Here is a 26,096-nt window from a genome sequence, read left to right as displayed (position 1 = left end):
ATGTTCTTATTAGTTATCTATTTTATACATATTAATGTATATATGTCAATCCCAATCTCCCAGTTCATCCCACCACCACGCCCCCCCCAACTTTCTCCCCTTGGTGTCCATACCTTTGTTCTCTACACCTGTGTCTCTATTTCTGCCTTGCAAACCGGTTCACCTGTACCATTTTTCTAGATTCCACATATATGCGTTAATATACGATATTTATTTTTCTCCTTCTGACTTACTTCACTCTGTATGACAGTCTCTATGTCCATCCACGTCTCTACAAATGACCCAATTTCATTCCTTTTTATGGCTGAGTAATATTCCATTGTATATATGTACCACATCTTCTTAATCCATTCATCTGTCGATGGGCATTTAGGTTGCTTCCATGACCTGGCTATTGTAAATAGTGCTGCAATGAACATTGGGGTGCATGTATCTTTTTGAATTATGGTTTTCTCTGGGTATATGCCCAGTAGTGGGATTGCAGGGTCATATGGTGATTCTATTTTTAGTTTTTTAAGGAACCTTCATACTGTTCTCCATAGTGGATGTATCAATTTACATTCCCACTAACAGTGCAAGAGGGTTCCCTTTTCTCCACACCCTCTCCAGCATTTGTTGTTGTAGATTTTCTGATAATACCCATTCTAACTGGTGTGAGGTGATACCTCATTGTAGTTTTGATTTGCATTTCTCTAATTAGTGATGCTGAACAGCCTTTCATGTGCCTCTTGGCCATCTGTAAGTCTTCTTTGGAGAGACGTTTATTTAGGCATAAGTTTGTTTTCTGTGTCTATGCGTGTTTGTTTTGTATACAGATTCATTTGTATTATTTTTTAGATTCCATATATGTGATATCATAATATTTGTTTTTCTGTCTGACTTATTTCATTTAGTATATTCTTTAGGTCCATCCATCTTGCTGCAAATCACAGTATTTCATTCTTTATATGGCTGAGTAATATTCCATTGTATATGTATACCACATCTTCTTAAGTCAGTCATCTGTTGATGGGTACTTGGGTTGTTTCCATATCTTGACTATATAGTTCTGTCATGAACATTGGGGTGCATGTATCTTTTCAAATTAAAGTTTTCATCTTTTCCATATATATGCCCAGGAGTGAGATTGCTGGATCATATGGTAACTCTATATTTAGTTTTTAAGGAATCTCCCATTCTTCACAGTGGCTGCACCAATTTACATTCCCACCAACAGTATAAGAGGGTTCCCTTTTCTCCACAACCTCTCCAGCATTTATTATTTGTAGACATTTTTATGATAGCCATTCTGACAGGTGTGAGGTGATACCTCATTATAGTTTTGACTTACATTTCTCTAAAATTAGTGATATTGAGTACCTTTTCATGTGCCTGTTGGCCATCTGGGAGTCATCTTTGGAGAAATGTCTATTTAAGTCTTCTGCCCATTTTTTGACTGGGTAGTTTGTTTTTTCAATATTGAGTTGTGTGAGCTCTTTGTATATTTTGGATATTAACCCCTTGTTGGTACATTGTTCGCAAATATTTTCTCTCATTCCGTAGCTTATCTTTTCATTATGTGATGGGTTCCTTTGCTGTGCAAAGCAAACATTTAATTCACCGTTAAATCCAAGTTAAATTCAAGTTAAAATCAGAAGTGTTCAAGAAATTCAGCATTGTATATGAAATAAATTAATGGCTTTAATCCTGTTTTTAGTGAACAAAGTCACGACTGTTACTGTTGCTAACCCCTTTTGAGTCTCACCTCAAAGAATTGATCACTGTTATAAATAACCTTTTCAAAATAGGTTGGGGTCATGGTAGTTAGTTATTTGGAATATATTTATGCAATTGTGGTTGCCCTGATACACACTACCCCTTAATAAATGGTTTTGAAACTATAAACAAAATGAAATGTGTGTGAGGGGGTTTTTTGGAGTTTTTGTTGTCATTGTTGTTTTGTTTTTTAATTTTCTTACTTTTGCAACTGCCCCTCTGTTTCAGATGTTTTAATCAGAGGTTCAAGTGTGAATAACATTTGAGTAGAGATTCTTTTCCTTTTGTTTTAATGATTTTATGCTGTTCCTATTCTGTGAAATTGAAAGCTATGCATTTATAAGCAAAACAAGAATAGTTAGCGGAAATGGTATTACAGCAAGAGATGCACATTTAGATTCCTTTCACTTAATTATTTGCTTTCAACTCAAATAGTATATTTGTACAGATGTCAAGAGGCAGCCTCAACGATGCAGTTCTTTTAAAATAATGTAAACAGACATAACCCCTATGGTTACCAAAGGGGAAAGAGGGAGAGAGGGATAAATTAGGAGTTTGGGATTAACATATACACACTACTATATATAAAATAGATGACCAACAAGGACCTACTGTATAACACAGGGAGCTATACTCAATATTTTGTAATAACCTATAAGGGGAAAGAATCTGAAAAAATAGATATATATGTATGTATAACTGAATTACTTTGCTGTACACCTGAAATTAGCACAATATTGTAAATCAACTATACTTCAATTAAAAAAATAAAGATTAAAGTAAAAAAAAAAGAGAGATCAGATGTTGATATAGTTAATATTTTCAAATGTCTCTCTTGTGGAAATAAAGAAAATACTGGAATTCAAAAAATGTCTACTTGAAAAAATAAAATAAAATAAACAAATGAGCTCTGATCTCAGTAATTATTTCTTTGCATCCAATGGATATGTGTCATGCACAATAAGGTACTAATGACTAAAATAGACTTCTAACAAACTTTTAATAGAAAAATATGAAGTTTGCCCCATAAGTATATATGTAAGTATAAATAGCATTTTAATATGGCTTAGCATTTAAAGGGGGTGAAAAAGAGAGTGGAAGTACAGTATTGATCAAATTAGAATGCATGCTCTAACACATCACCTAGCTCTTTGATGTATAAATGAAGTGATGGATAGACTCAGTTATCTAGGACAAATTTGGGAAATATTTTGCAAAATTAAATATAGGCAAAAGTTTTTTGATGGAACTTATTTAAATAATTTCCATTCAAACCTTATTTTGCCTTATTTAAATGGATACACTATATGAAATAATTCTAAATGTCTAGAAATTTGAATATGGATTAGATTAAATGAACAGTAATAGCTAATACTTATTGAGCACTTGCTGTATATCAGGCAATTTTCCAAGTATTTTAAATATAATGTTAGAGGGGATTTCTTATTTCCTGCTCCTGTTGTTTTTTTCTACGTGGAGGAATATTTACTAATGTTCATACTCCTAGACACTCTCTGCCTTCTACCTGACTCCTTCCTTTCCAGGAAAGGTGTCACTTTATCTGACTGTGAGTTTGAGTCAGAAACCCAGGGCTGAATACTGCGCCTTCCTATGCTTTTCTTTTGGGTGTATACATTCTGCTCTGCCCCTTCAAGGCCGTCTCTGCACCTGGTGCAGCTGGCTCCTTAGCTTAGTATGGTCATAGCTAGAAGTTAAGCCTTCCAAATTCTTGTGTTTAGTATTGATATTAGCAAATCCATTTGCCTGGAGACCTGTTATATCCTCCAAACTATCTTTTTCAGTAATAAAGGTAATATTTTGGGCCTACCTGCTTTTTCACCTTCCATTGATGCAGAATTCCAGATGGAACAAGGGTACCATTTGCTGATACTACTCCAATCCCTGATATATTATCATTTTATTATATAAACAACAGGGTATCTCTTTTTGAAGTTCTTATGTTTTCATTTTTCTTACTTTAGATTCCAAAGCAGGGGAATGATAGAGGGTGTAGAGAGAAAAGGACAGATTTAGAAGATTTTATTGGAAATGGCTGGACTTGATAGTTGATGGCATGTGCGAAGTTCAGGAGAAGGAACCAAGAATGTCTCCCAGGTGTCTGATTAAGCAACTACATGGTCAGTAGTGCCAATTACTGAAATAGGGTCCAGAGAATAGTATTTCTTACCCCTCCTACCCCCTGGTTAGAAGCGGAAAATGATAAGTTTATATCTGTATATGCATATTACATAGTCAAGCTGTGACACTATCAGTGGGGACTACTTTTACAAATTTCTGTAAAGACCAATTGAGCACAAAACTCAATGAAATTTCTAGAAGAGGCCTTAGAAGAATTATCTTGCAGAGATTTTCTAGCACTGAAATTAGCAAGTACTCTTTAAATTTTAATTTACATTTCTTCAAGGCAATACTTCAGCAACCCCGAAGTGGCCTGTATAACATCACATTAGTGGTATAGTAGAAAGAATATTGAACTTAGGAATTCAGTAATTCTATTTTTATCCCAGCTCTTTCACTGACAAACAAGTTGCTTATCTTTTCATGGTAAAGAACCCTACTATAAATTTAGCTAATCAGAACTATTTGTCAAGGCATACTCTACTAGTACCTCCTCGTCCCTAAACCATTCTCTAGTTATAACTGAAAATGATTTCAACACTTCCAACTTAAAGTGTTCCCTTGACTCTAAAATTCTATAGTATGTTAACTTAAAAGGTACTATACAATATTTATAAGATTGTTTACATTTTCTATCAAGTTTAAATTGTGAGACTATAGATGGGGGTCTGAATGCAAAATGCAGACATTACGTTTGTTGCCTTTAGCTAAACTCAGGGTAGATTAACACTACAGAAATGAAAAGAATGAACACTTTTAAAGAAGAAATATGAAACTAATATTACCAAAATAATTATATTTTTATTTTCATAATTTTATAAATTTACACTAAGGTTAATTTAGAGTAAGAGATTAACTCTTTCTCCTTTTTTATTCTTCTTTCAGCTCTGCATGACATGTCAAGAATTTTTTCATTAACCTTTCCGAATTTTATTCTGTTTTTTAGAAGATGATGTTGGAATTCCAAGCAGGGAGCACATGTTCTTTATCTCTAGTATGCTTTTCTTTCCCACTCCTGGAAAATGAGTAACTTTTTGGCTTTTGTCATTATATGTCTATTAATCTAATGCCAAGGCATATGCAATTATATAACTGATGACATTTGTAAGTCTTTTTTTCCAAAATATTTGCTAAAATTGAGGATTCAGCCTAAAGGAAGCTCACAGTGAACATTGGTTCAAGTCTTCACCTTCATTATTCTCAAACAAAATACCATGATCTTTGTTTTCACATTGTTCGGAATGAATAGTCACAATGGAAATTGTTGCCTTTCTTCTGAAGATATACTATAGTAGCTCCTGCCGTTTCAGCCTTTAATACATATTTTAATGGTTTATATGTTTCTATGACAGATCAGTGGCTTATTACTGGAAGGATGCAGTTTTGATGGAAATCGACTTTCTGAAAATCAGCATGATTCTCCTAGTGTATCATCAGTCCTCCCTTGTTTTATGGGCTGGATTCCACAGGTAATACATTTTTAACAGGAACAAGTTTTAATTTAATCAATTCATTTTTAGATTTCATCTTTTCAATAAGATATAATTGGCCTATGAATTTTTCATTGACTTTCTAATCTCACCTGCATTTGAACAAATTTACAGTCAAAATATTGTGTCCTTTATAATTTTTAAGATGTACAGGACATTTTAAAAGCTTCATTTTGTTATGGAAAGAATAACATTATAGTTTTTAATTTCTAAATAAGTTATAGTCTAATAAGAAAAAAGCCTTAAATGGTAATCTGAACTACCACATATTGTGTTCCTATTATTTTCAGCAGTGTGCTAAATGTTTTATATACTTTACCTTACATACTTTTCTGAGTAGCCCTGCAAGGTAGATATTATTATTCCTATTTTCAAATGAGGAAATGTGTGTTCACATAAGTTAAATGGCTTCCCTGTAGCTTGGCATGCAGAAATCGAAAGCATCAAGATGTTAATACACATCTAATACCATGTCACTATGCTGCTGATTGGCAGATGAAGAAAACTGTCTTGACAAAGGCTTGTTCGGTTAACTTCTTCCCTTTTAAAACCTTCAATTTTTTTTTTTTATAAATTTATTTATTTATTTTTGGCTACATTGGGTCTTCGTTGCTGCACACGGGCTTTTCTCTAGTTGCATCGAGCGGGGGCTACTCTTCATTGCGGTGCACAGGCTTCTCATTGTGGTGGCTTCTCTTGTTGTGGAGCACGGGCCCTAGGCACGCGGGCTTCAGTAGTTGTGGCACATGGGCTCAGTAGTTGTGGCTTGTGGGCTCTAGAGCGCAGGCTCAGTAGTTGTGGCACACGGGCTTAGTTGCTCCACGGCATGTGGAATCTTCCCAGACCAGGGCTCGAACCCGTGTCCCCTGCACTGGCAGGTGGATTCTTAACCACTGCACCATCAGGGAAGTCCAAAACCTTCAATTTTTGAAAGAACTTTCAACAATGGAACTTGAGGGATATTTGCCTTTAAAATACGACGTAGTTGTAGATGAAACACATAACTTTTACTAAATGTAAGTAAGAATACATGTGAATAAACTTTAAAGTTTTGATTCTGTATCTAATCACCAACAAACTATTTCATATACTGCTTACTACAAGAAAAATGAGTTTTCTAGTTGTGAAATACTTCATTGAATTTTCCAATTATTATAATTCTTTTTGTAAAATATAAAAATCCAAAGCATCAGAATATTTATTTTAAAATAAAAACTAATAAAGCTATAATTAACAGTTATTGTTCAGAGAGCTATAAGAGCATCCTCTGACCTAAAGGAACATACATTTCTGTGAAACTCGCCATTTCCACCCCGCATATAAGCTTCATTTTCTCTAGTAATAGAGTGACAGAGAAGGGAGAAGTTGAAATCATCTTTATTTTATTTCTCTCTGGCTATTGATTCATGTAAGAAATTTGTATGTCAAAAAGTTGGTTAATTATGGATTACACACATTAGGTGTGTGGACCAGATCGAAAGTTCTATACAAAAGTTAAGGTTAAAATTTGCTGGGGGTTATAACCATAATATATAAAGTTGTATATGATGACAGAGATGAATTCAAATGAATCCAAATTATGTGAAGTGTTAATTCTCTGGCAAACAAAATTAAAAACCATATAATGACCTTGATGGGGGGAAAAAAGGTAGGACATGTATAAACTGATTCACTTAAGGAGAAACCCCAGCAATAAAAATAGAGCATGGAGAATGAGTAGGCATAAATGCAAAAGAGAGTGACCTAGAGCAATACCCACATAATTGACGACAAACTGAATGCAAATCAGGAATGCAATGTTGTTATGAACAGAAGCCAATCTGTTAACTGGGTTGTATGTAAAGCAACATAACAATGTAAGACTTGGAATTTATCCCTCCACAGTATTTTACTTTGAGTATCATTTCTATCCAGTTTTATTTACCACACTTTAAAAAATCAGGATTGGAATAGAAAGCTAAAAATAATTTAATTTGAAAAATATCTCATGTAAAGAGAGGTAAAATGAAATGGAATATTTAGCCAATAAAAGAGATGGCTCAAAGATAATATGAATTTATTATTTTTATAAAAGAGATTTCCCCCAAGGCTTTTGCACTTTTTCCTGGCATGTAATGGAAGTATTTAAGATGCTTCCCCACCTCTTTTTTTCCCCTCCTTCCTTTACAGTGAGCCTCTTCTTCCCATATAATCTTACTGCTTTGACTGCCTCTCCTAGATCAGCTAAGAAGGAGAGAATATGAGGTACATTGCTAAATGTTTCAGAACATGAAATTTTGGAGTCCAGCAGTCTAAATTCCACTCCCAGCTCCCAAACTTATGAGCTGGGTGATTTGGGGCAAATTACCTAACCTCATTGAGCCAGTTTCCTCATTTGAAAGTGGAGATAATGATGTTTCTATAGGACCATGTTGAGGAATAAATAAGGTCCTGTGTCTGTGAAGTACCTAGCCAGGGCGTCATACACGGTAAGTCTAATTTATCCTGATGCCAATACTTTTAAATGTTTTTATAATAGTATAATAATTAACTTATTTCGTATGGTGCTTTATAGTGTACTAAGTGCTTTCAATCATCATTAGGTACTTAAGTTCCTATATACCATATTCTGAACCCTGGGATAACAAAAATAAACAAATCTCTTCCATCAAGTCTTCTGTTGAGTAGAGGAGCAAACGGGTAAAGAAACTATTACAGTTCAGAGTTACAGAAGTACAATTATGGAGGTTTACATGAAGTGCTTTGGTAAATGAAGGAGACCTCAGCTCTATCTTGTATAAGCAGTTAAGGGAAAGTCAGGTGACCTCACAGGGAGAGGAAGCAGCTTCTCAGGACTGTAGTCACAGTAGAAGTAAGAAAAGTTCAAGGACAAATTCAAAAATGGTAGGGGCAGGGCGTTCCATATAGAAGGCGAAGTATATTTAAATGCATAGAGATATGAAAAGAGTTTAGGTTATTTTGGGAACTGCAAGTATAGTATATCTGGAATGTACTGGAATGGTTCAAATGAAGAGTGGTAGGGTATGTGGTCAGAAAAGAAGACTAAGACCAAGTACGACAAGCCATGGAGCCATGCCAAGGAGTTTAGACTATCTTATGATCATAGAAAGCCATTGAGAGTTTAGAACACGTGTGTTGTAAGATCAGATCCGTAGTTTTAGAAAAGCAGTCTAGCACTGAGAGAATTGAGGTTTGGCATAGGGTGAAATACAATCACACTTAACCTTTCATTGCAGTCCTCTGAGTATGGTAGAGTAGTTTTTCTCTCTGTTTTGCTGAGGAAGAAACCGTGAATCTGGTAAATAGAGTGATCTGTTATGGGTCCCCCAGTAGTAGCACTAGTGTTTGAACAATAGCAGTGAGCATTTATTTGTATTGATTATGTGCCAAGCACTGTACAAACTGTTTAGAATACAAGATATTTAGGCTTTCCAAAAACATTTGAAATAGGAATTATCATCTCCATTGTAAACTAAGAAAATGGAAGTTTAAAAGATTGTGTAACTTGACCAAGATAAAGATAACATAGTTAATGGGTAAGCAACTAAGTTTCAAATCCAGGTTATCTCTCTTAAATCTTACGCCTAATACTGAGCCAACCTAACAGTATAAACCAGAGTTTGGAAAACTACAGGCCACAGGCCAAATCCAGTACGCTGCCTGTTTTTGTACAGCCCACAGTCATGTGAGCATGAATGACTTTTACATTTTTAAATAGATGAAAAACTTAGAAGGATAGTACTGGGTTGGCCAAAAAGTTCGTTCGGTTTTTTGTAAGCTGTTACAGAAAACCCTGAACGAACTTTTTGGCCAACCCAATATTTTATGACGTGAAAATTACCTGAAATTCAAATTCCAGTGTCCATAAAGAAAGTTTTGTTTGGAAAACAGCTATGCCCATTTATGTAGATGCTTTCAGACTACTACACTAGAGTTGAGGATATAGTTGTATCCAAGACCATATAGCCCATAAAATATTTACTATCTGACCTCTTACAGAAAAGTTTGCTGACTCTGTATAAACTATCAAACTCTCCAACTTCTGCTTGAGTTAAGCACTATTTTTGTTCAAGAAATCATTTTTTTAGGGCAACTATAGCGGTTTTTAAGAAGTTTTACAGAATTTGGTGGGGGGCATCAGCATTTTAACGCATTTTTACCAAGAGGGAAGGAATCAGCATAAAATCGAAGGAAGCATCAACATCAATTTATATAAACAAGTAAAAAGAATTACTTTTGCCACTTACTCTTACAGCTACTTTATTGCAGAAAGTTCAGAATCCTTTGATAAGCTTAGATAAAATAATGGAGTTCAGAACTTTGGTGACTGATTCCTTTTTGACCAGAAGAAGGTTTTTCCACAAATTATTTCGATAATATTATCTGACACCTAAAAGTCCTGAATAGCTTTATTTCAGCAGAAACATGCCAGACAACTCAGACATTTGCACAGCATTGCTAGGAGGTACATAGCACCTACGTTTTTTTAAAGAGCATTTTAGGTTGCAGAAGACTGAAGAACTTTGAGATTTTTTTAATATGTGGTAATACTTAACAAAGGATATGAACAACAAATTCTAAGGTTTTTATTGAGGGGAGGGGGAGGTTTACCATTGCTTCTATTATAAATGTAATGTACTTTGCCAGTTAACAAAATTAGAATTATGAATGCTCAAGAATTAAAAGGAAGTAAAATGCTGGTGCTAATATTTTCCTAATGTGTCTGTTTACCATTATCTATGTGCAGGAAGTTAATATACCTACACTCACACTGTTCATTTATGAGTTCATTCATTCATGATGCAGATTCTTAAGGTTCTTCAAGTTCCAGCTCAGTACTAGGGGTTAAATTAACATAGATACAATAAGATTTCCCTAGAGGATTTTACCCAAAAAGGCATTCGCTTTCTCCAAAGCACTTCCTAAAAAGTGTTTGACACTGCATTATTCCATAATGGTTCTCTGAAAAATTGTTCAGTAAACAAATTTAAATTTGGAAATTCATGATGTATTTGAGGATATTAAAAACTCTGAGAACTCCCAAAATTTACTTAACACACAACCCTTTTCATGCACCTACACCCCACCCTCCATCTGGATCTATGTTCCACATAACATAGTTTGGGAAACACTACTTTATGAGGTAGATCAGTCTTAGATAATGTCCTGTTCTGGCATTCCACAGGAAGTCAGTTTGCCTTTGTTCTATTTTTCCAATAAAGAGTGTTACTTCGGGTTTATCAGCCCCACAGTAACATAAAAACCCTGGACCAGCCTGAACCCCACAGGCCTATACTTTCCAACAGTTGCCACAACTGACAGTACAACTTCAGAAACAATTTCATTCTCAGGGAAATTATGACTATATAATGATTACACAAGCCTCTCACAGTAACAGTCTTTTCTTTACGTTAAAGTATTTTCACCATGTATATGAAATGATGTATGCTGAAAACTCTGCCTTGTATGCACTCTGGTTTAAATATAATAAATATTTAATTAATGTCTTTTCTATGTGGCAGGTTTTTTTTCTTAAGAACTTACTATGAGAGCAATGTTAGCATTGTATTATTGAAAAATAGAGGGAAGTATTTCTCTACCAAAATAGAGTAGCTAGACATTCTTGACAGAACAAAGTCTTTCAAAATATTCATTGTTGGCAAGTTGTTTTGTTTCCTGTTTTGAGATAGTTATTTTTTCCAGGGTTGCATTACTAATAATGCCACTTTTACATACATGAAACCTCTGAGGTCCTAACATCTTCTTTTCTAAAAAAAAGTAACTGTTCACTGACTTGGTTCATAAACATTCAGAAAGCATATGTTAGAATAAGTTAGTTAGACTTTATGCATAAATATATTTCTGATGAGAAAAATATTTTGGTTTGCCCTCGTGTGTTTTATTATAATGAAATTTGAGTTGATATCGGCCAAATAGTTAACATAATTAACCTGGTAATTTGGGGCTTTTTTGTTTTCTGGTGTTGTTTTATTTTGTTATTTTCTTTGGTTTGTTGGCTAAGTGATACCAAATATCACCATTTGCCTTTGTAAGCGTCTTTTTTCACATATTAGCATATTGCCTTCTATTTGTAGTACACGTATACTTTTAAGCCACTTTCCCTGGGGCATGGGCATGAACATGAGTAATCATAATATATAGATTTTTAATTACTTAATTTTAATAATGTCAAACTAATTTGTTTACATATAAAATAATTGAATTATTTGAAGTTTTCCTAATATATCTCTTTTTTGCATTAACTGAGCACTTAGTGTATTTATTAATAGTTATTAATAAAATTTTAGTTTCATCCAAATATTTCAGCCCAGCACGGTCTGTGCTTTGTCTGTTAAGATAAACATATTTAAGAGGGAATTGTGGCATAAGAATTTAATTCAGTTAAACAATATAAAGTTTCTGTCTGCATAAGGTATTGTGTTAAGTGTGAGAATGCCCAAGTACTTAGCTCTATTACTTTGATCATTTATTTATTGGTGACATAAGGGCAAGTCCATTTAACTTTTTTTACAGGAGGTTGTAACATTTACCGTTTATGAGATTTTAAGCAATGACAAGTAAAATTTTAAGAAGCAACTGTGGTACTTCGCTTTTAAAACACTGTACGTTTTGCTGGAAAGATTTGTACCCTCACTTTAAAACAAACAAAAAGCCTACAACCAAAAGCAAGTTTGGAAGGGTTTGGAAATATATACAAAAACTGGTAAGTTGATAGTGAATATGCAAAGGATCAACTTTGCATTACTCTTAAATTCCTAATTTAAAGAGAAAATTGCTTGGCATTAAAATGAAGAGATATAGAGAAAATCTTCTGAATAGAAAAGAATATAGCATTATAAAACATTTCAATGTGATGTTTTCATTTTTGACCATAGAAGTTATGGGAAGCAAAGCAAATATAGGGTGGCAGAGGAAGATAATTTAAGACCTTTTCTAGGATTATAGACATTCATAGATTCAGATCATTTCAGTTCAACAAATAGGTAATGTTTGTCTGCTCTTTGCTGAAGAATTTAAAGGCAATACCAAAAGAAAGCCTACACTAGGTTATTAACTTTAGGAATGGCTAAGGAGTTATGAAAATTACAGGAATTTGTGAATCCTAAAGCTTTGCCATTTAGGCAGAATTGGAGAAGAGGGAAGAGATTAGGCAGTGATTAATAATGGTTGAAAATTCTCTTTACTCCAAATTCTGTATTTTTCTGAGGCCCAGCTCAGGATTCATTCTCTCCATTAATCCTTGTTAGGTTAACATATCCCAGAGTAGTAGTTTATTTTGATTTTCTTTAAAATACTCATTTTGCCAAAAATTATATTCCAAATATTTGATGTGTATGTTGTTTCTTAAACTAAATTTTAAGCTTCAAAGAAGATTATTATTTTCTCTATTTGGATATATAATGAAATGCTTTGCTTTTATAATTCTAGGTACAATATTAGCACATAAATGCTGTTAAATGAATGGATGAGTAACTGACAGAATCATCAATACAAACATAGAGGAAAATTAGAAACATTCAGGGCAGATGGTCTTCTTATCTATTTGGGTAATGATTATTCATAAAGAATGAATTTTCTCATATGTCAATCAGGTTACAATTTAGGAATTTTAGAAATGAATGAGTTTTCAAAGGGACTTAACTGATTTATATCAAGGACTTAGAAAAGTTAGAACATTATTTTCGTGTTGGGGGGGTAGAGAAAAGGATTGGAAAAGACAATCAAAATTCCATATAATGCCCACTTAGACTTAAAAATAGAATGCTTTAAATTTCTTCATGAAGGAAAAAAGAAATATTTTTATTTCTCTCTATCCTAGCACCATCCATGACCTGTAGTAGATGGTAAAAAGCTGGGACTTTTTTTCTAATTGATTTGAGAATTAGTAGGAATTAAAGAAAAGTTATGCATATGTAGTCCTTATGTGAATAAATAATGCTTTGTATTTGAACTCCTTAATAATACATCATTGGATTCACCCAACATCCCATTAGGTGGACCAGTGTTGTTTATGTTCCTTTTATGATGGGGAAACAGATGCTCAGAGAGTAATCTACTCTCTAGGGTCAGGAGCTCCTAAACAAGCTAATGCCAAATTTTTTTTTTTCAATTGTACTACCTATGGCAACTTTGCCACTTGCTTAACTAGGTTGCCATGATAAATTCTTCATGGGTTTCTGATTTGTCACTTGTAAAATTCTAGAATGAGTCTAACTTTTCTCTTAAGTTTCATTCTAACTCTAAAAACTAATCCATTAGTTGAATAAGATTATATAAATTCAATAAAAACATGAATCCTAAATTTGAATTGGAATTACTATTATGAACTTCTGATGTTTTTCTTTAAAAAAAAATACATATTTCTAAGCTTCAGTCACTGAAAAATCCTAGAAGGAGAATGATAGATCATTCCTAGCACCCAGATTATGATCTCTAGTACCATTCCTCATTAAAGGAACCAAGGATCCTCAGAGTAATGACTAATTTTTGATTTCTGGGACAGCAAATATACAAGATGAACTTACAACATCTTGACATACTAGAAGGTAAGAAAGCTACTGAAGACTACTAGGGACATATCAAAACAAAAACAAAAATCCTCAGGAGCCAGCCTAATGAGTTCCCACGGCACAAAGATTGACATTTTGAACACCAATAAGATAGTAATTGCATTGCATTGAAGCACATTGAACATGTTTAAATCCACCAGTTCATAATGATACTTAAAAAAATAGAGGGTGCTCATTGATCACCTTTACAGTATGCTAGGGAACAAATGCATTATTTTAAAAGCATGTAAATAAAGGGAAATTAGATAGCATTTATTCCAGCCTTTCCTATATGAACTGTACCTCATGGTAATCAAATGATTGATAACTGGAAGTTCCTCTTTATAGATTTGTTTCTGCCTGGAAATGACGGGATGTAGAATTAGATTATCATTTTGTAATCTTAAATATAACTAATGATCATCAATGGCTCCTAATAGCTAAAAAGAGACAGCAGACTTTATATGCCTCTTGATTGAAGTATACACTACTACCTATGCAGTGTTTTTACCAGAAATTGAATCTGAATCTGAACTCACCTCCAGACCCACTTTACAAGAATACAGGGAACAGAAGAACATGACACCATGGGAATGTAGCCAACAAAAGTCAGAATGTGGGAAACTCTTTGGTATAGTTCTTTAGCAAACAATTACAAGGAATAAAGGAGAAAAAATAAATTTAAGAGAATTAGGAGACATAACAAACCTCAAAGTGTGGGCTCTATTTGAATTGCGGTTCTTACAAAAAAATCTTTTAAAAATTATGGGATAATGGCATAACGGGTATAAGATGATATTAAGGAATTATTGTTAATATTTTTATGTGATATAGTATTTTGATTATATTTTTATATTTTATTTATAGACATATATTTAAATACTTATAGATGAAATTTTATAATGTGTAGGATTTGATTCAAAATACTCTATTATTTGGGGCTGGGGGAGGTTATAAATGAAATACAGTTGGCCATGAGCTGATAATTGTTGCAGCTGAATGATGTGGGTTTATTATGCTAGTCTTTATTTAAAACGTTTCATAATAAAATGTTAAATATATTTTATTATTTGGGAAGATTTTGTGTTTGTATCTTTGGTTATCTAATGATCTGTTGCAACACAGTATATTGCTGTATTTTAAAACAAAATTAATTCTTTTTAAACAGGGTGCATATGGTCCATATTCCCCTGATGAGTGCATATCTTTGCCTGTTTACACGAGTGCTGAAAGGGATCGTGTGGTGATCAATATCGACATTCCATGTGGGGGCAGCCAAGATCAGTGGATTCAGTGTGGAGCAGCTCTATTTCTCAAAAATCAGTAGAACCTAATGACAATAAAAGCTGTCTTAGCCAAAAGAAACAGTTATTATTTAAGCTTTAAATAAAATATGTGGTCAGTCCACATTTGAAATGTTAGTTCAAAATATTAGCATGTAGTTGTCCTGTGTTGTTTATCTCATTGTGTTTTTATTTTAATGGGTAATGACAGCACCCTGTACCTTTTAAAGTAATAACTTAATGGAGTCAATGTTAAAATAGCATATTCCCTATATAATATTAAGTATTTCTGTGAGGCAGTTCACTTTTCCAGTGGCTCAAAAATTTAATGTTTTAGCTAAGAGTTTTTAAATAGTGTATTTAAGGAATCAGTAATAAATATTTTGGCTATTATTTCTGTATCATCATTATTTAATAAAATATAAGATAATATTAACGTTTCAGTCTTCCATGGTTTTATATATATACATATATGTATATATATAATGTCTTTAAACATTGAAGGAAGTATTATATTTTAGTTAAAATATACAGCATCTCAAAGTAATGCAAAAGAAATGGGAAATAATAGCGCAGAAACCAGGATAAGAATTTTACAAATAGAATAATTAAATGATGAAAAGGTTATAATTTCTCATGTATATGGCTTTCCCATGTGTTTCTATGAAACAGTAAAATTCTACAATGGCTGAAAGCTTAAATAAACAGCTAGAAAAGGGAAAAGCAGGGAGGAGTATTCAGGGAAGGTGTTTGTGGGCCATGTCTGGAAATGTCACACATCATTTATGTTTATATTCCATTAGAGAGAACTTAATCACATGGCTACACCTAATTTCTACGGTGGTGGGAAATAGAGTCTAGCTGGGTGCTCATAGAAGGGAAGACTGGAGAGGCTAGCTAGCTCCCCTTGCCACATCCCCATGCAGAGGAGAAAGCTCATTCCTCAAATGCCTCCAGGACAAAGGCATAAAATGACTGAAAACTAGTAAAGACACGTATGGCCTTTAATTGATCTTCTGACTCCAAACCTTGTGCTTGTGAATTATAATACTTACAGAAAATAACATGATCCAGACATTAGCCAGATCCCAGGAATACAAGGATGAATAACCTACTATCTCTGCTCTTGAGAGATTTAAGAGCTGATAGGACAGTGAAAGGTAAAAATAATATCACTGTAAATTCTGTGATATTAATATTGCTATACAAGCTTTTCTTTTGGTTACTATTTTTTTATTGAGGATATAATACATAAAAAGAAAATATATATATAGAAAAAAATTACAGTACAGTGAAATCCATTATATGGCACACCAGCAAAGGGCTATAGAATTCCAGAGGATGGTGTAACTAATTCTACTTGCTATATGTGTTGTTTAATCAAAGCTTGGCTAATTAACTTTTTCTTTCTTTCTCTTTCTTTCTTTTTCTTCTTTTTTTTTTTCTTGGAAAACTTACTTTGAAAATTTGTTACAAAGGATAACAAACACATTTATTGGTCTTCCAAAATGAACAAATATTAACATGCTGTGGTGTTTACTTTTGATTTTTTCAAGAAATTTTAAATTTTTTAAATAATTTCAAAACCAGTTGAAGCCGTTCATGTTCCCTTCTGCAGCCCCGTTTTCATCTTTACCATTTCAGAGACACCCACTAACATGTATTTGTTGTGTACACAGGCCATTAGTATTATGGCAAAATGTTTGACCAAAAACAAATAGGAGAGTTTTTTTTCAATCAGTGGGAACTCCAAGGAAACTACCTAAAACTTCAGAAAAACACACTATCTGAGATTCTCAATCAGTAGAAGCAACAAACAATAGTTTTAGATTCCCAGGGCCCACAGGTGGTGGAATGGCCCAATCAGGACAAGGATTTTCAAAATAAAAACCTCAGCAAACCAAGAATAGAAGGGAACTTATTTTCATGGATGGTGGATATCTAGGAACAAAAACTTATAACAAAGATCATTCTTAATGGGGAAACAGAAGCATTCTCTGCTTATCACTTCTATTCAACATTGTTTAGAGATCCTAACCATCACAGAATGACAAGAAAAACAAAAGCAAAAGCAAATAAGAGAAAAATATGTTCAGGAGGAAGACATTAGTACTCCCTCCCTCCCTCCCATCAGCCCTTTGTTCATCTTTAAGTTTTGCAATCTTTAACACATGCACATACAAAAATAAAAGTTTAAGAGCAGAAACTGTGAGCTTAACTGTGTTAAGCATTTCTCAAGAATTCTTTGGAGGTTTTATTTTTTATTCTGAGACTTTCTGCTGTAACTTCTGAAAGAGAGGTGGAGACTGATGTAAGAAAACAGAAATGACAAAATCACTCCAGACACTTGAAACAGCTTTTTCCATTTGACTTCCATTCACTCATTTCCATTTGTCAAAATAAAGTGTGGATGAGTTATCACTTCCCACCTATCTCCTCAGAAAAGCGTGAGTACAAAGGAGTCCAACCAGTAAGGCAACTCCAGAGCACATCCAGGGCAAGACTGCAGTGGACCCTGGGGACACACAGGAAAAATAGACAATGAAGTATATTAGACTCAAAATCAGCCATCTTATCCCTTGTTTTTGGCCCTCTTACACATTAAGCATCTTGAGAGCAAGACGTGTACTTTTCATGCTTTTATTTCTGGTATTTGTTTACATTGGAGTGCAATAGATATTTGTTGAATCAATGACTAAAACTGCTTTCAGATGACTTAATCATTGGATTTGTCTCCAAATTATTTTAGATTGTTCCCAAAATCAAACCCACACTCAATGTGTATTTCCCATTATTAAGGATAGTTGAAGACTATCCAAAGGTCCTTAAGGAAATCTGAAAGAGAAGTTCCAAAAATATCTGAGCAAGGGTAGCCTCATTTTTCCTATGTGATAATCATGAAGAAGACAACTACTTTGGATGTGTAGTCTTAAATCAAAATTTTTTGGAAATGAAAAGGATGATAGAGACTTGCTGGATTTATGTTTATGTTGTTTTACTTTTGCTTTGTAGTCCTACCTTCCTAAATGCTTTACTGTTCCTTGTGAACTTGAGATTTTCAACTTAACATTGCAGCTAGGAGGAAAATTAATTATCAAAGTTTCATGAGTGAGATGGATTTCATGATGGACACCAGAGAATCTATGCTATAAGGAGTAGAGGTAAACCTGTCAGGGTCCAAAAGCTCAAACCAGTTCTCCTCCTCAGTTTATCTGAAGCCCTTCCAAATGTTAATACTGCAAATCTCTCACTGAAAAAATGAACATTCTCAAATAGTTAAATCATTGGTAGAAGCACAGGAAAAATAAACCCAAGCTGAGGGAAAAAAAAGCCTGTTGAGAATAAATGTCTCTACCTGTGTTAATATTTTCCATACATGTAGACATAACAATCAGCATTTTTTTTTTTACAAAAGAAAAAGGAAAAACAAGTATCAACCAAAGTACTGTGTTGTAAGTCTCGTTACTTCTGATTATTCTATGCCTAACTATCCTTCCCCTCTCCTTTCCAGTTCCTAAGAACCATTTCAAAAGCAATTAAATCAATAGAAACTTAGTAATGTAAAAGCAGAGACAGGAAGGTGGATGGACAGATGATCTTTGATATCTACTTGTTTTAGAAGTGGACTAGTTATTGGTTAGCAAAATAAGGGTAAAGAACAAAACATAAAGTTTTTGTTTTATGGAAAGCTCACAAGGCAATGAAGATACCAATTTAAACCACACAAAAAATAATGGAATCAGATCATAGCCTAAATATAAATTTTGAATATTTATTAAAGTCAATGACACCCATGTGATTTGGAAGCTAGCTTTATTTCTATTTGAAATAACAAACGGTTATTCAAATAGGAATTTATTTGAACAGACCTAGTTCTGCTGTAGTAGTTATATCCTTAACAATGCTATGGCTGCTAACTGGTTTGTAATTTTAAGCACAACTCTTTTCATGTTAGAAACTGCTACTTATCATTCTCTCCTATTGCCATGATAATACAATGTCTAACTTGGTACTCAGAATAAAAACTACAATTCCTCATTTCCCTTATATTCAAGCGTAGCCATGTGACTCACTTCTGCCCAAAAGATTGTGAACGCAAATATCATATGGCAGCTTCCAGGAGCCCTCCTTATAGGACATGATCAATACGTCATTTTCCCTCTTCATCTCTTCCTCTATTCTGCCTGGCACAGGGACACTACCATCTTGAGACGTGTTTATAGCCACAAAGGGCAGAGCAACAACATGGAAGGAACCTGGTTCTCTTATTGGAGCATAGATGCCGCTCCTGAACCATTTAACTCTGACTTCATTTACTTCATTTATACAAGAGAGATTACAAGCCCTAGATGGGATATAAAAAAGCCACTTGGCCAGTGGTATGGACAACTAGAAAGGGACTGACTGCCCTCAGACAGTCCCTCCAAAGACAAGGACTAGACTCAGATATTAAAACTGAACTGAGAACCTTGAGCTGGAAGCACTTATAACCTGTCGTCTCCGACTGAGGCAGGTCCCATCTGGGTAGGCAACAGCTGTAAACAAAACTGTCTTTCCAGAGACACCAGGGGTACCTTTGGGACTGCACTCCTTATGTGGAATTCAGGCATTAACCTGCCTCTCTCTCAGAAGCACTTGTACCTTTGACCACTTTTTGGTTGGCCATAGGAGAGCTGCAAGTATATAAAGACGCACCACCAGTAGGTCATTTTATTCCTCAGACAATTGCAGCCCTTTTTCCAAAATGAGTCTACCTTTGGTTACTTGGTGTAGGATAACTGCTTCATTATACATGCTCCTTGTGGACAGTTTTCCCTGTAAGGGGAGTCATCCAATTAAATAAGGTGGTAGGCAATGTGTTCTTGACTTCAGCTGTAGTGATCAATGACATCATCTCAGCCCTAGAAGGCGTTCAGGTCAGCCTCAACTCACCGTCCAATGGTGGTTTATCTCTGGAATAAATTCTATTTGGTTATTAATTATATGATAATTAAAAAAGAAATGCTTATAATGTAATGCTAGTAAAAAAAAATATAAAATATCCTATACAGTGTAATTTTTTAAAGATTTTTTTGATGACCATTTTTAAAGTCTTTATTACAATATTGCTTCTTTTTTATGTTTTGGCTTTTTGGCCACGAGGCATGTGAGATCCTAGCTCCCCAACCAGAGATCAAACCCACACCCCCCGCATTGGAAGGCAAAGTCTCAACCACTGGACCGCCAGGGAAGTCCCCAGTGTAATTTAATGTGTAAATATATGTATATGGCATATCTCTGATTTAAGAGAGAGATATTTAAAAATATTAAATGATTATCTCAGATGAATGATAGGTAATTTTTGCTTTACACTGGGTATATTTTTACATTTTTCAAATGTTCTGAGAATGTATTACTTTCATAATTAAAGCAAAATACTAGTTTTTTTAATTAAAGGAAATAAGAAATAAAAATGTAAACTTGAAAAAAACAATGTGTAAACGTTAGCTTTTCACATTCTGAGATAATTCAGAGTCCCTTTATTTGCAAGCTTTCTAGTCTATTTATAGTATGTATTATTATAGAACTTAATTTACTCAACTTTTTATAATCTCAAGGGTTTATTGGGATTTGTATATAATTGGTATTTGATTAAATTATTTTAGATCAAAATGGCATTTCTACCTTGGCATATAGCTGCAATCAGATATATATGTAATTTTAAAGTTTAATATCTGTAATAATGAGAGAAGTTGTGAGTCAAGGTAAAGTTTAACTGAAGTCAATTTAAAGGCTTATATTTAATTACAGAGTGGCAAAAGCCCTGGATGTGGAGTTAGGACACCAGGCTGCCAGTCTTAAGCTGACCCCATCACGTTTGCCAAGGTATCATCTGATCCCTCTGAGCTTAGGTTTCTTCATCTATGAGATATGGATCACTATTCCCATTTCAAAGTGTGATTTGAAGAGCAAATGAAATGTCATGTGATAGCATTGTATGAACTAGTATAAATTTAAATTTAAGGTGTTATGTCATGTTGAGACTGGATGTGAATTTAAATGCTAAGATAAATTATATCACAGTTTTATATAAAGCATTAATTCACTAAGAAATAACAAGCTGAGAATGATCTGATTATAATATTCTCAAGTTTTACACTATCTGGTTTATTTGTTATTATGTTTCCAGTGTTAAAAGTCCATTTTATTTTCACAAGATGAACCACAATTTAATCAGAACACTGTCATTTGTAGCATTTTGTTCAAAACCAACAGTCTGTATATGACCAATGTATAATAACAATAATAACTAAGGCTTAGATAGCACTGATTACATGCTAGGCACTGCTCCAAGTGATTGATAGATGATAGAAAAATAGATAGATAGATAGATAGATAGATAATTATATTCATTTATTCGTTTATGATGTCCATTTTACTAATGAGAAAAATAAGGCCAGGTTGAGTGACGTGCTCACCCCTGCCCTAGCCCCTTCACTTTCCCTTTACTGACAGAGGTTTTTCTGTTCAGAAAAGTTTCTCCATACATCTTAGCATCTCTGGCATAGACATATATGGCTTAATTCCAGCCCTGATTGGCCAGATGTAAAAACAAAAAGAGAATGAAGAAGAGAATGAAGTGGAAGGCAAAGAATCGTGTTAGTATTGCTTTGTCTACAGAAAAGCCACCTCAAATTCATTCGACGAGGGTGGTGCCGATATATGGGATTGCTGAGAGTAGATTTGTGATGACAGTTGCACCTCAGAATGATATTTGTCCTCAGGGTAGGACATAGCCTATGAATGCGGTGGCTATGACTATAAGTAGTAGAATAATTCCAGTGTTTCATGTTTCCTGAAAGACGTAGGATCCATAGTATAGACCACATCCTACGTGAGCATAAAGGCAGATAAAAAATATGGAAGCTCCTTTTGCATGTATATATCAAATGATTCAGCCATAATTGATGTCTCAGCAGATGTGTGTTACTGATGAGAAGGCTGTTGTTGTGTCTGGTGTGTAGTGTATTGCTAGGAATAGGCCTGTTTGTTAGGATTTGTAGGATTAGGCAGACATTAAATAAGGAGCCAAAATTTCATCATGATGAGATATTTGATGGGGTAGGGAGGTCAATGAATGTGTTGTTGAGGATTTTTATTAGTGGGTGGGTTTTTCAGGTGTTGGTCATTGGTGTTCTTGTAATTGAATGACAACGATGATTTTTCATGTCATTGGTCAGGGTTGAAGTCCATGTGAGAATAATGATGACATATACTGTATTTTAAGTATTATTTTTGTGATTAGTTTTGTGGGGTTTTCTTCAAAACCTTCACCTATTTATGGGGGTCTAGGGTTGATTGTGGGTGGTGGTGTTGGGTATGGGATTGTGTTAAATTTTGATGGTTCATTTCTGGGTCTAATGGTATTTTTGATCTATTTAGGGGGGATATTGGTTGTGTTTGGTTATACAACGGCTATAGCCACTGAACAATATCCTGAGGTTTGGGTTTCTAATAAGGTTGTATTAGGGACATTTCTCTTACGGTTGGTAGTAGAGTTTTTAATGGTATTTTATATTTTGAAGGATGAGGTTGTGGAAATTTTGTTTAAGTTTAATGGGCTGGGAGATTGGGTTATTTACGATACTGGTGACTCTGGATTTTTTAGTGAGGAGGCTATGGGGATTGTGGCATTATACAACTATGGTACTTGATTGTTACGGGCTGGTCATTATTTATTGGTGTTGTGGTTATTATGGAGATTACTCGGGGTAATTAAATAGGAGTATACTCAGGGTGATGGTAATGAGGAATGATAGAAAGTATAGTTTAATAAGGCCTTTTTGGTTTGAGACTAGTGTGGAGGATTTTAGTTGAATGAAGGCTGTAGTCTTTGGTAGGATAGTTTCTAGTCAGATTAAGTCTAGTAAGGAGGTTGCTAATTTTTGGCTTATTGATAGGTTTAGATAAGTATCGTTTTTAGGTTGTTTGTTTGGGTTGCTCAGGGGAGGGGTAGTAGGAGGGCAATTTCTAGGTCGAAAAGAAGGAAGGTGATTGATATTAGGAAAAATTTTATAGAAAAGGGTAAGTGGGCAGATCCTATAGGGTCAAATCCGCACTCGTAGGGGCTTGTTTTTTCTGCATAGATGTTTAGTTGAGGAAGTCGGAAGGCGATAAGTATGAGTAATGAGGCTAGTATTGTGTTTGTTAATAAGGTCAGTATTAGATTTATTGTTCTTTTTCGGGGTGTACCTAAACTATTTGATTGGAAGTCAGTTGTACTAATTAATACTAAAAGGACTATGAGCCTCATCAATAAATAGATACGTAAAGAAATAGTCATACAACATCTACAAAAGGTCAGTATCAAGCAGCAGCTTCGAAGCCGAAGTGGTGGTTGGATGTGATGTGGAATTTTAGTTGGCATAGGAAACAAACAATAAGAAAGGTAGATCAAATAATTACATGCAGTCCTTGAAATCCTGTGGCTATGAAGAAAGTTGATCCATAGACTCCATCTGAGATTGTAAAAGGTGTTTTGTAATACTCTGATGCTTGTAGGAGTATAAAATAAATACCGAGAGCAATTGTAATGAAAAGGGCTTGGAGTATATTTGCGATTTCCTTCCATAAGGCTAAGATGGGCTCAGGTAACGGATACGCCAGAGGCTAATAGCACAGAAGTGTTGAGGAGTGGTACTTCTAGGGGGTTTAAGGGGTGAATGCCTGTTGGTGGTCAGCATCCACCTAGTTCAGGAGTGGGGGGCGAGCCTTGAGTGGTAGAAGGCTCAAAAAAAGCCAGTAAAAAATAGGACTTCTGATACAATAAATAAGATTATTCTGTATCAAAGTCCCTTTTGAACGGTTGGTGTGTGGTGGCCTTGGAAAGTGCTTTCTCGAATGATGTCTCGTCATCATTGATATGTTGTTAAAATATTAGTTAATAGGCCCAGTATTAGTAGAACTATTGAGTTGAAGTGGAATCACATGATTAGGCCTGATGTTATGAGAAGTGCTGAAAGAGCTCCTGTGAGGGGTCAAGGACTAGGATTTACCATGTGATACGTGTGGGTTTGGTGGGTCACTATGTGTTGTCGTGCAGGTATAAGCTTACTAAGAGGGTAAATACATTAGGCTTGAATTATAGCGACAGCAAATTCGAGAATAGTGAGTAGGGTGAGAATGATAAATGTAATGAGAGCTGTGAATGTGCTCGTGCTTACTGGCACAAGGGTTGTCTCCCCGAGTAGATGTATTAGTAAGTGACCTGCCATAATATTGGCTGTTAGTCGTACAGCCAGTGCTACTGGCTGGATGAATAGGCTAATAGTTTTGATAATTACTAGCATAGAGATGAGGAAAGTGGGTGTGCCTTGTGGTAAGAAGTGGGCTAAGGATGCTTTTGTTTTATTACAGAGGCCTGTAATGGCGACACCGGCTCATAGAGGGATAGCCATTCCTACATTTATTGAGAGCTGTGTGGTGGGTGTAAATGAGTGGGTAATAGTCCAAGGAGATTGGTTGAGCCAATAAATAGAATGAGCGATATAAGTATTAGTGATCAGGTTTATCCTCTGTGGTTATGAATATCTATTTTGTTTTGATGTGAGTTGAATTAGTCACTGTTGAAGGGAGATTATGCAATTATTAATTAGTCATTTTGATGTTGGGAATAGAATGCTTGGGAATATAACGATCAGGATGACAACAGGGATGCCTATTATTACTGGGGTTACGAAAGGGGCAAATAGATTTTCACTCATACTGTTTCTCAAGGGCATATTGTTTTTGTATTTTAGTGAGTGTTGATTTTGGGTTGGGGTAGTAGATGCGCTTTGAGATTTTTAGTTGAAATATAATAAATAGTGTTAAAAATATAGATGAAATAGTAACAAATCATGTTGATATATCTAGTTGTGGCATGTCATCAAGGAAAGCTTTGGCTCTCAATCTTTAACTTAAAAGGCTAACGCTAATTTAGCTTCTTAATGAGTTTATAACATAGACATGGATCATTTCTCAAAGTATTTTAGGGGTCCTAGCTCAAGAACAATTGGCATGAAGCTGTGATTTGAGCTACAGATCTCTGAACATTGTCCGTAGAACAAACCTGGTCGTGCTGATATTAGAGTTGTTTGGTTTAGGCGCCCTGGGATTGCGTCTGTCTTTAGGCCCAAGGAGGGTACCGCTCATGAGTGTAGTACGTCTTCGGAGGAGATTAGTATTCGGATTATCTCTATAGGTAAAATTACTTGTTTATCTACTCCTAGTAGTCGCAGTTCTCCTGGTTTTAGGTCTGGTGTTGGGATTATATAGGAATCAAAGTTCAGGTCTTTGTAGTCAGTGTACTCATAGCTTCAGTATCATTGGTGGCCTATAGTTTTTACAGTAAGAGATGGGCTGTTGATTTCATCTATCATATAAAGAATTCATAATGATGGCAGGGCAATTAAGATTAAGATAATGGCCAGGAGAATAGTTCAAATAGTCTCCACCTCTTGGGCATCTATTGTGTTGGTATGTGTTAACTTAGTTGTAAGTATTAGTGTAATGATATAGAGGACTAGGGAGCTAATTAGGAAAACAATTATTAGTGTGTGGTCGTGAAAATGTAGTAGTTCTTCTATGATGGGTGATGTTGCATCTTGAAAGCCTAGTTGGAAAGGATATGCCATGGAGATATACAAGATTTTCAATTGTAACTTAACTTCGACAAAGTTATATAAAGTTTTACTAATATCTCGTTCATGAAAAAAGACATAGTGGCTATGATGTTGGCTTGAAACTGATAGGAGAGGGTTTGATTCCTTCCTTTCTTGACTATTTTAGATTAATGTAGGTTGGTTCTTCAAATGTATGATATGATGGAGGACATTCTT

General features: G+C 34.6%; 1 protein-coding gene and 2 pseudogenes across 1 annotated transcript in view; 1 reads left to right on the top strand and 2 right to left on the bottom strand.

The window, feature by feature from the left end:
- Positions 1-15,453, top strand: part of DYNC2H1 (dynein cytoplasmic 2 heavy chain 1) — a 367,421-nt gene extending 351,968 nt beyond the window's left edge. The window contains exons 88-89 of the mRNA XM_061204011.1: positions 5,247-5,363; positions 15,123-15,453. Of these exons, the coding sequence (XP_061059994.1) occupies positions 5,247-5,363; positions 15,123-15,281 (276 nt within the window). The 3' untranslated portion in view covers positions 15,282-15,453. The remainder of the gene's footprint in view (positions 1-5,246; positions 5,364-15,122) is intronic.
- An 8,848-nt stretch (positions 15,454-24,301) lies between these two features.
- On the bottom strand, positions 24,302-24,980 carry LOC133100098 (ATP synthase subunit a-like; annotated as a pseudogene).
- A 249-nt stretch (positions 24,981-25,229) lies between these two features.
- On the bottom strand, positions 25,230-25,892 carry LOC133100097 (cytochrome c oxidase subunit 2-like; annotated as a pseudogene).
- Between the last annotated feature and the right edge of the window lie 204 nt (positions 25,893-26,096).

The sequence above is a fragment of the Eubalaena glacialis genome, chromosome 10 (genome assembly GCF_028564815.1).
Source record: "Eubalaena glacialis isolate mEubGla1 chromosome 10, mEubGla1.1.hap2.+ XY, whole genome shotgun sequence".
Lineage (NCBI taxonomy): Eukaryota > Metazoa > Chordata > Mammalia > Artiodactyla > Balaenidae > Eubalaena > Eubalaena glacialis.
This window is presented reverse-complemented; position numbering and strand designations above follow the sequence as displayed.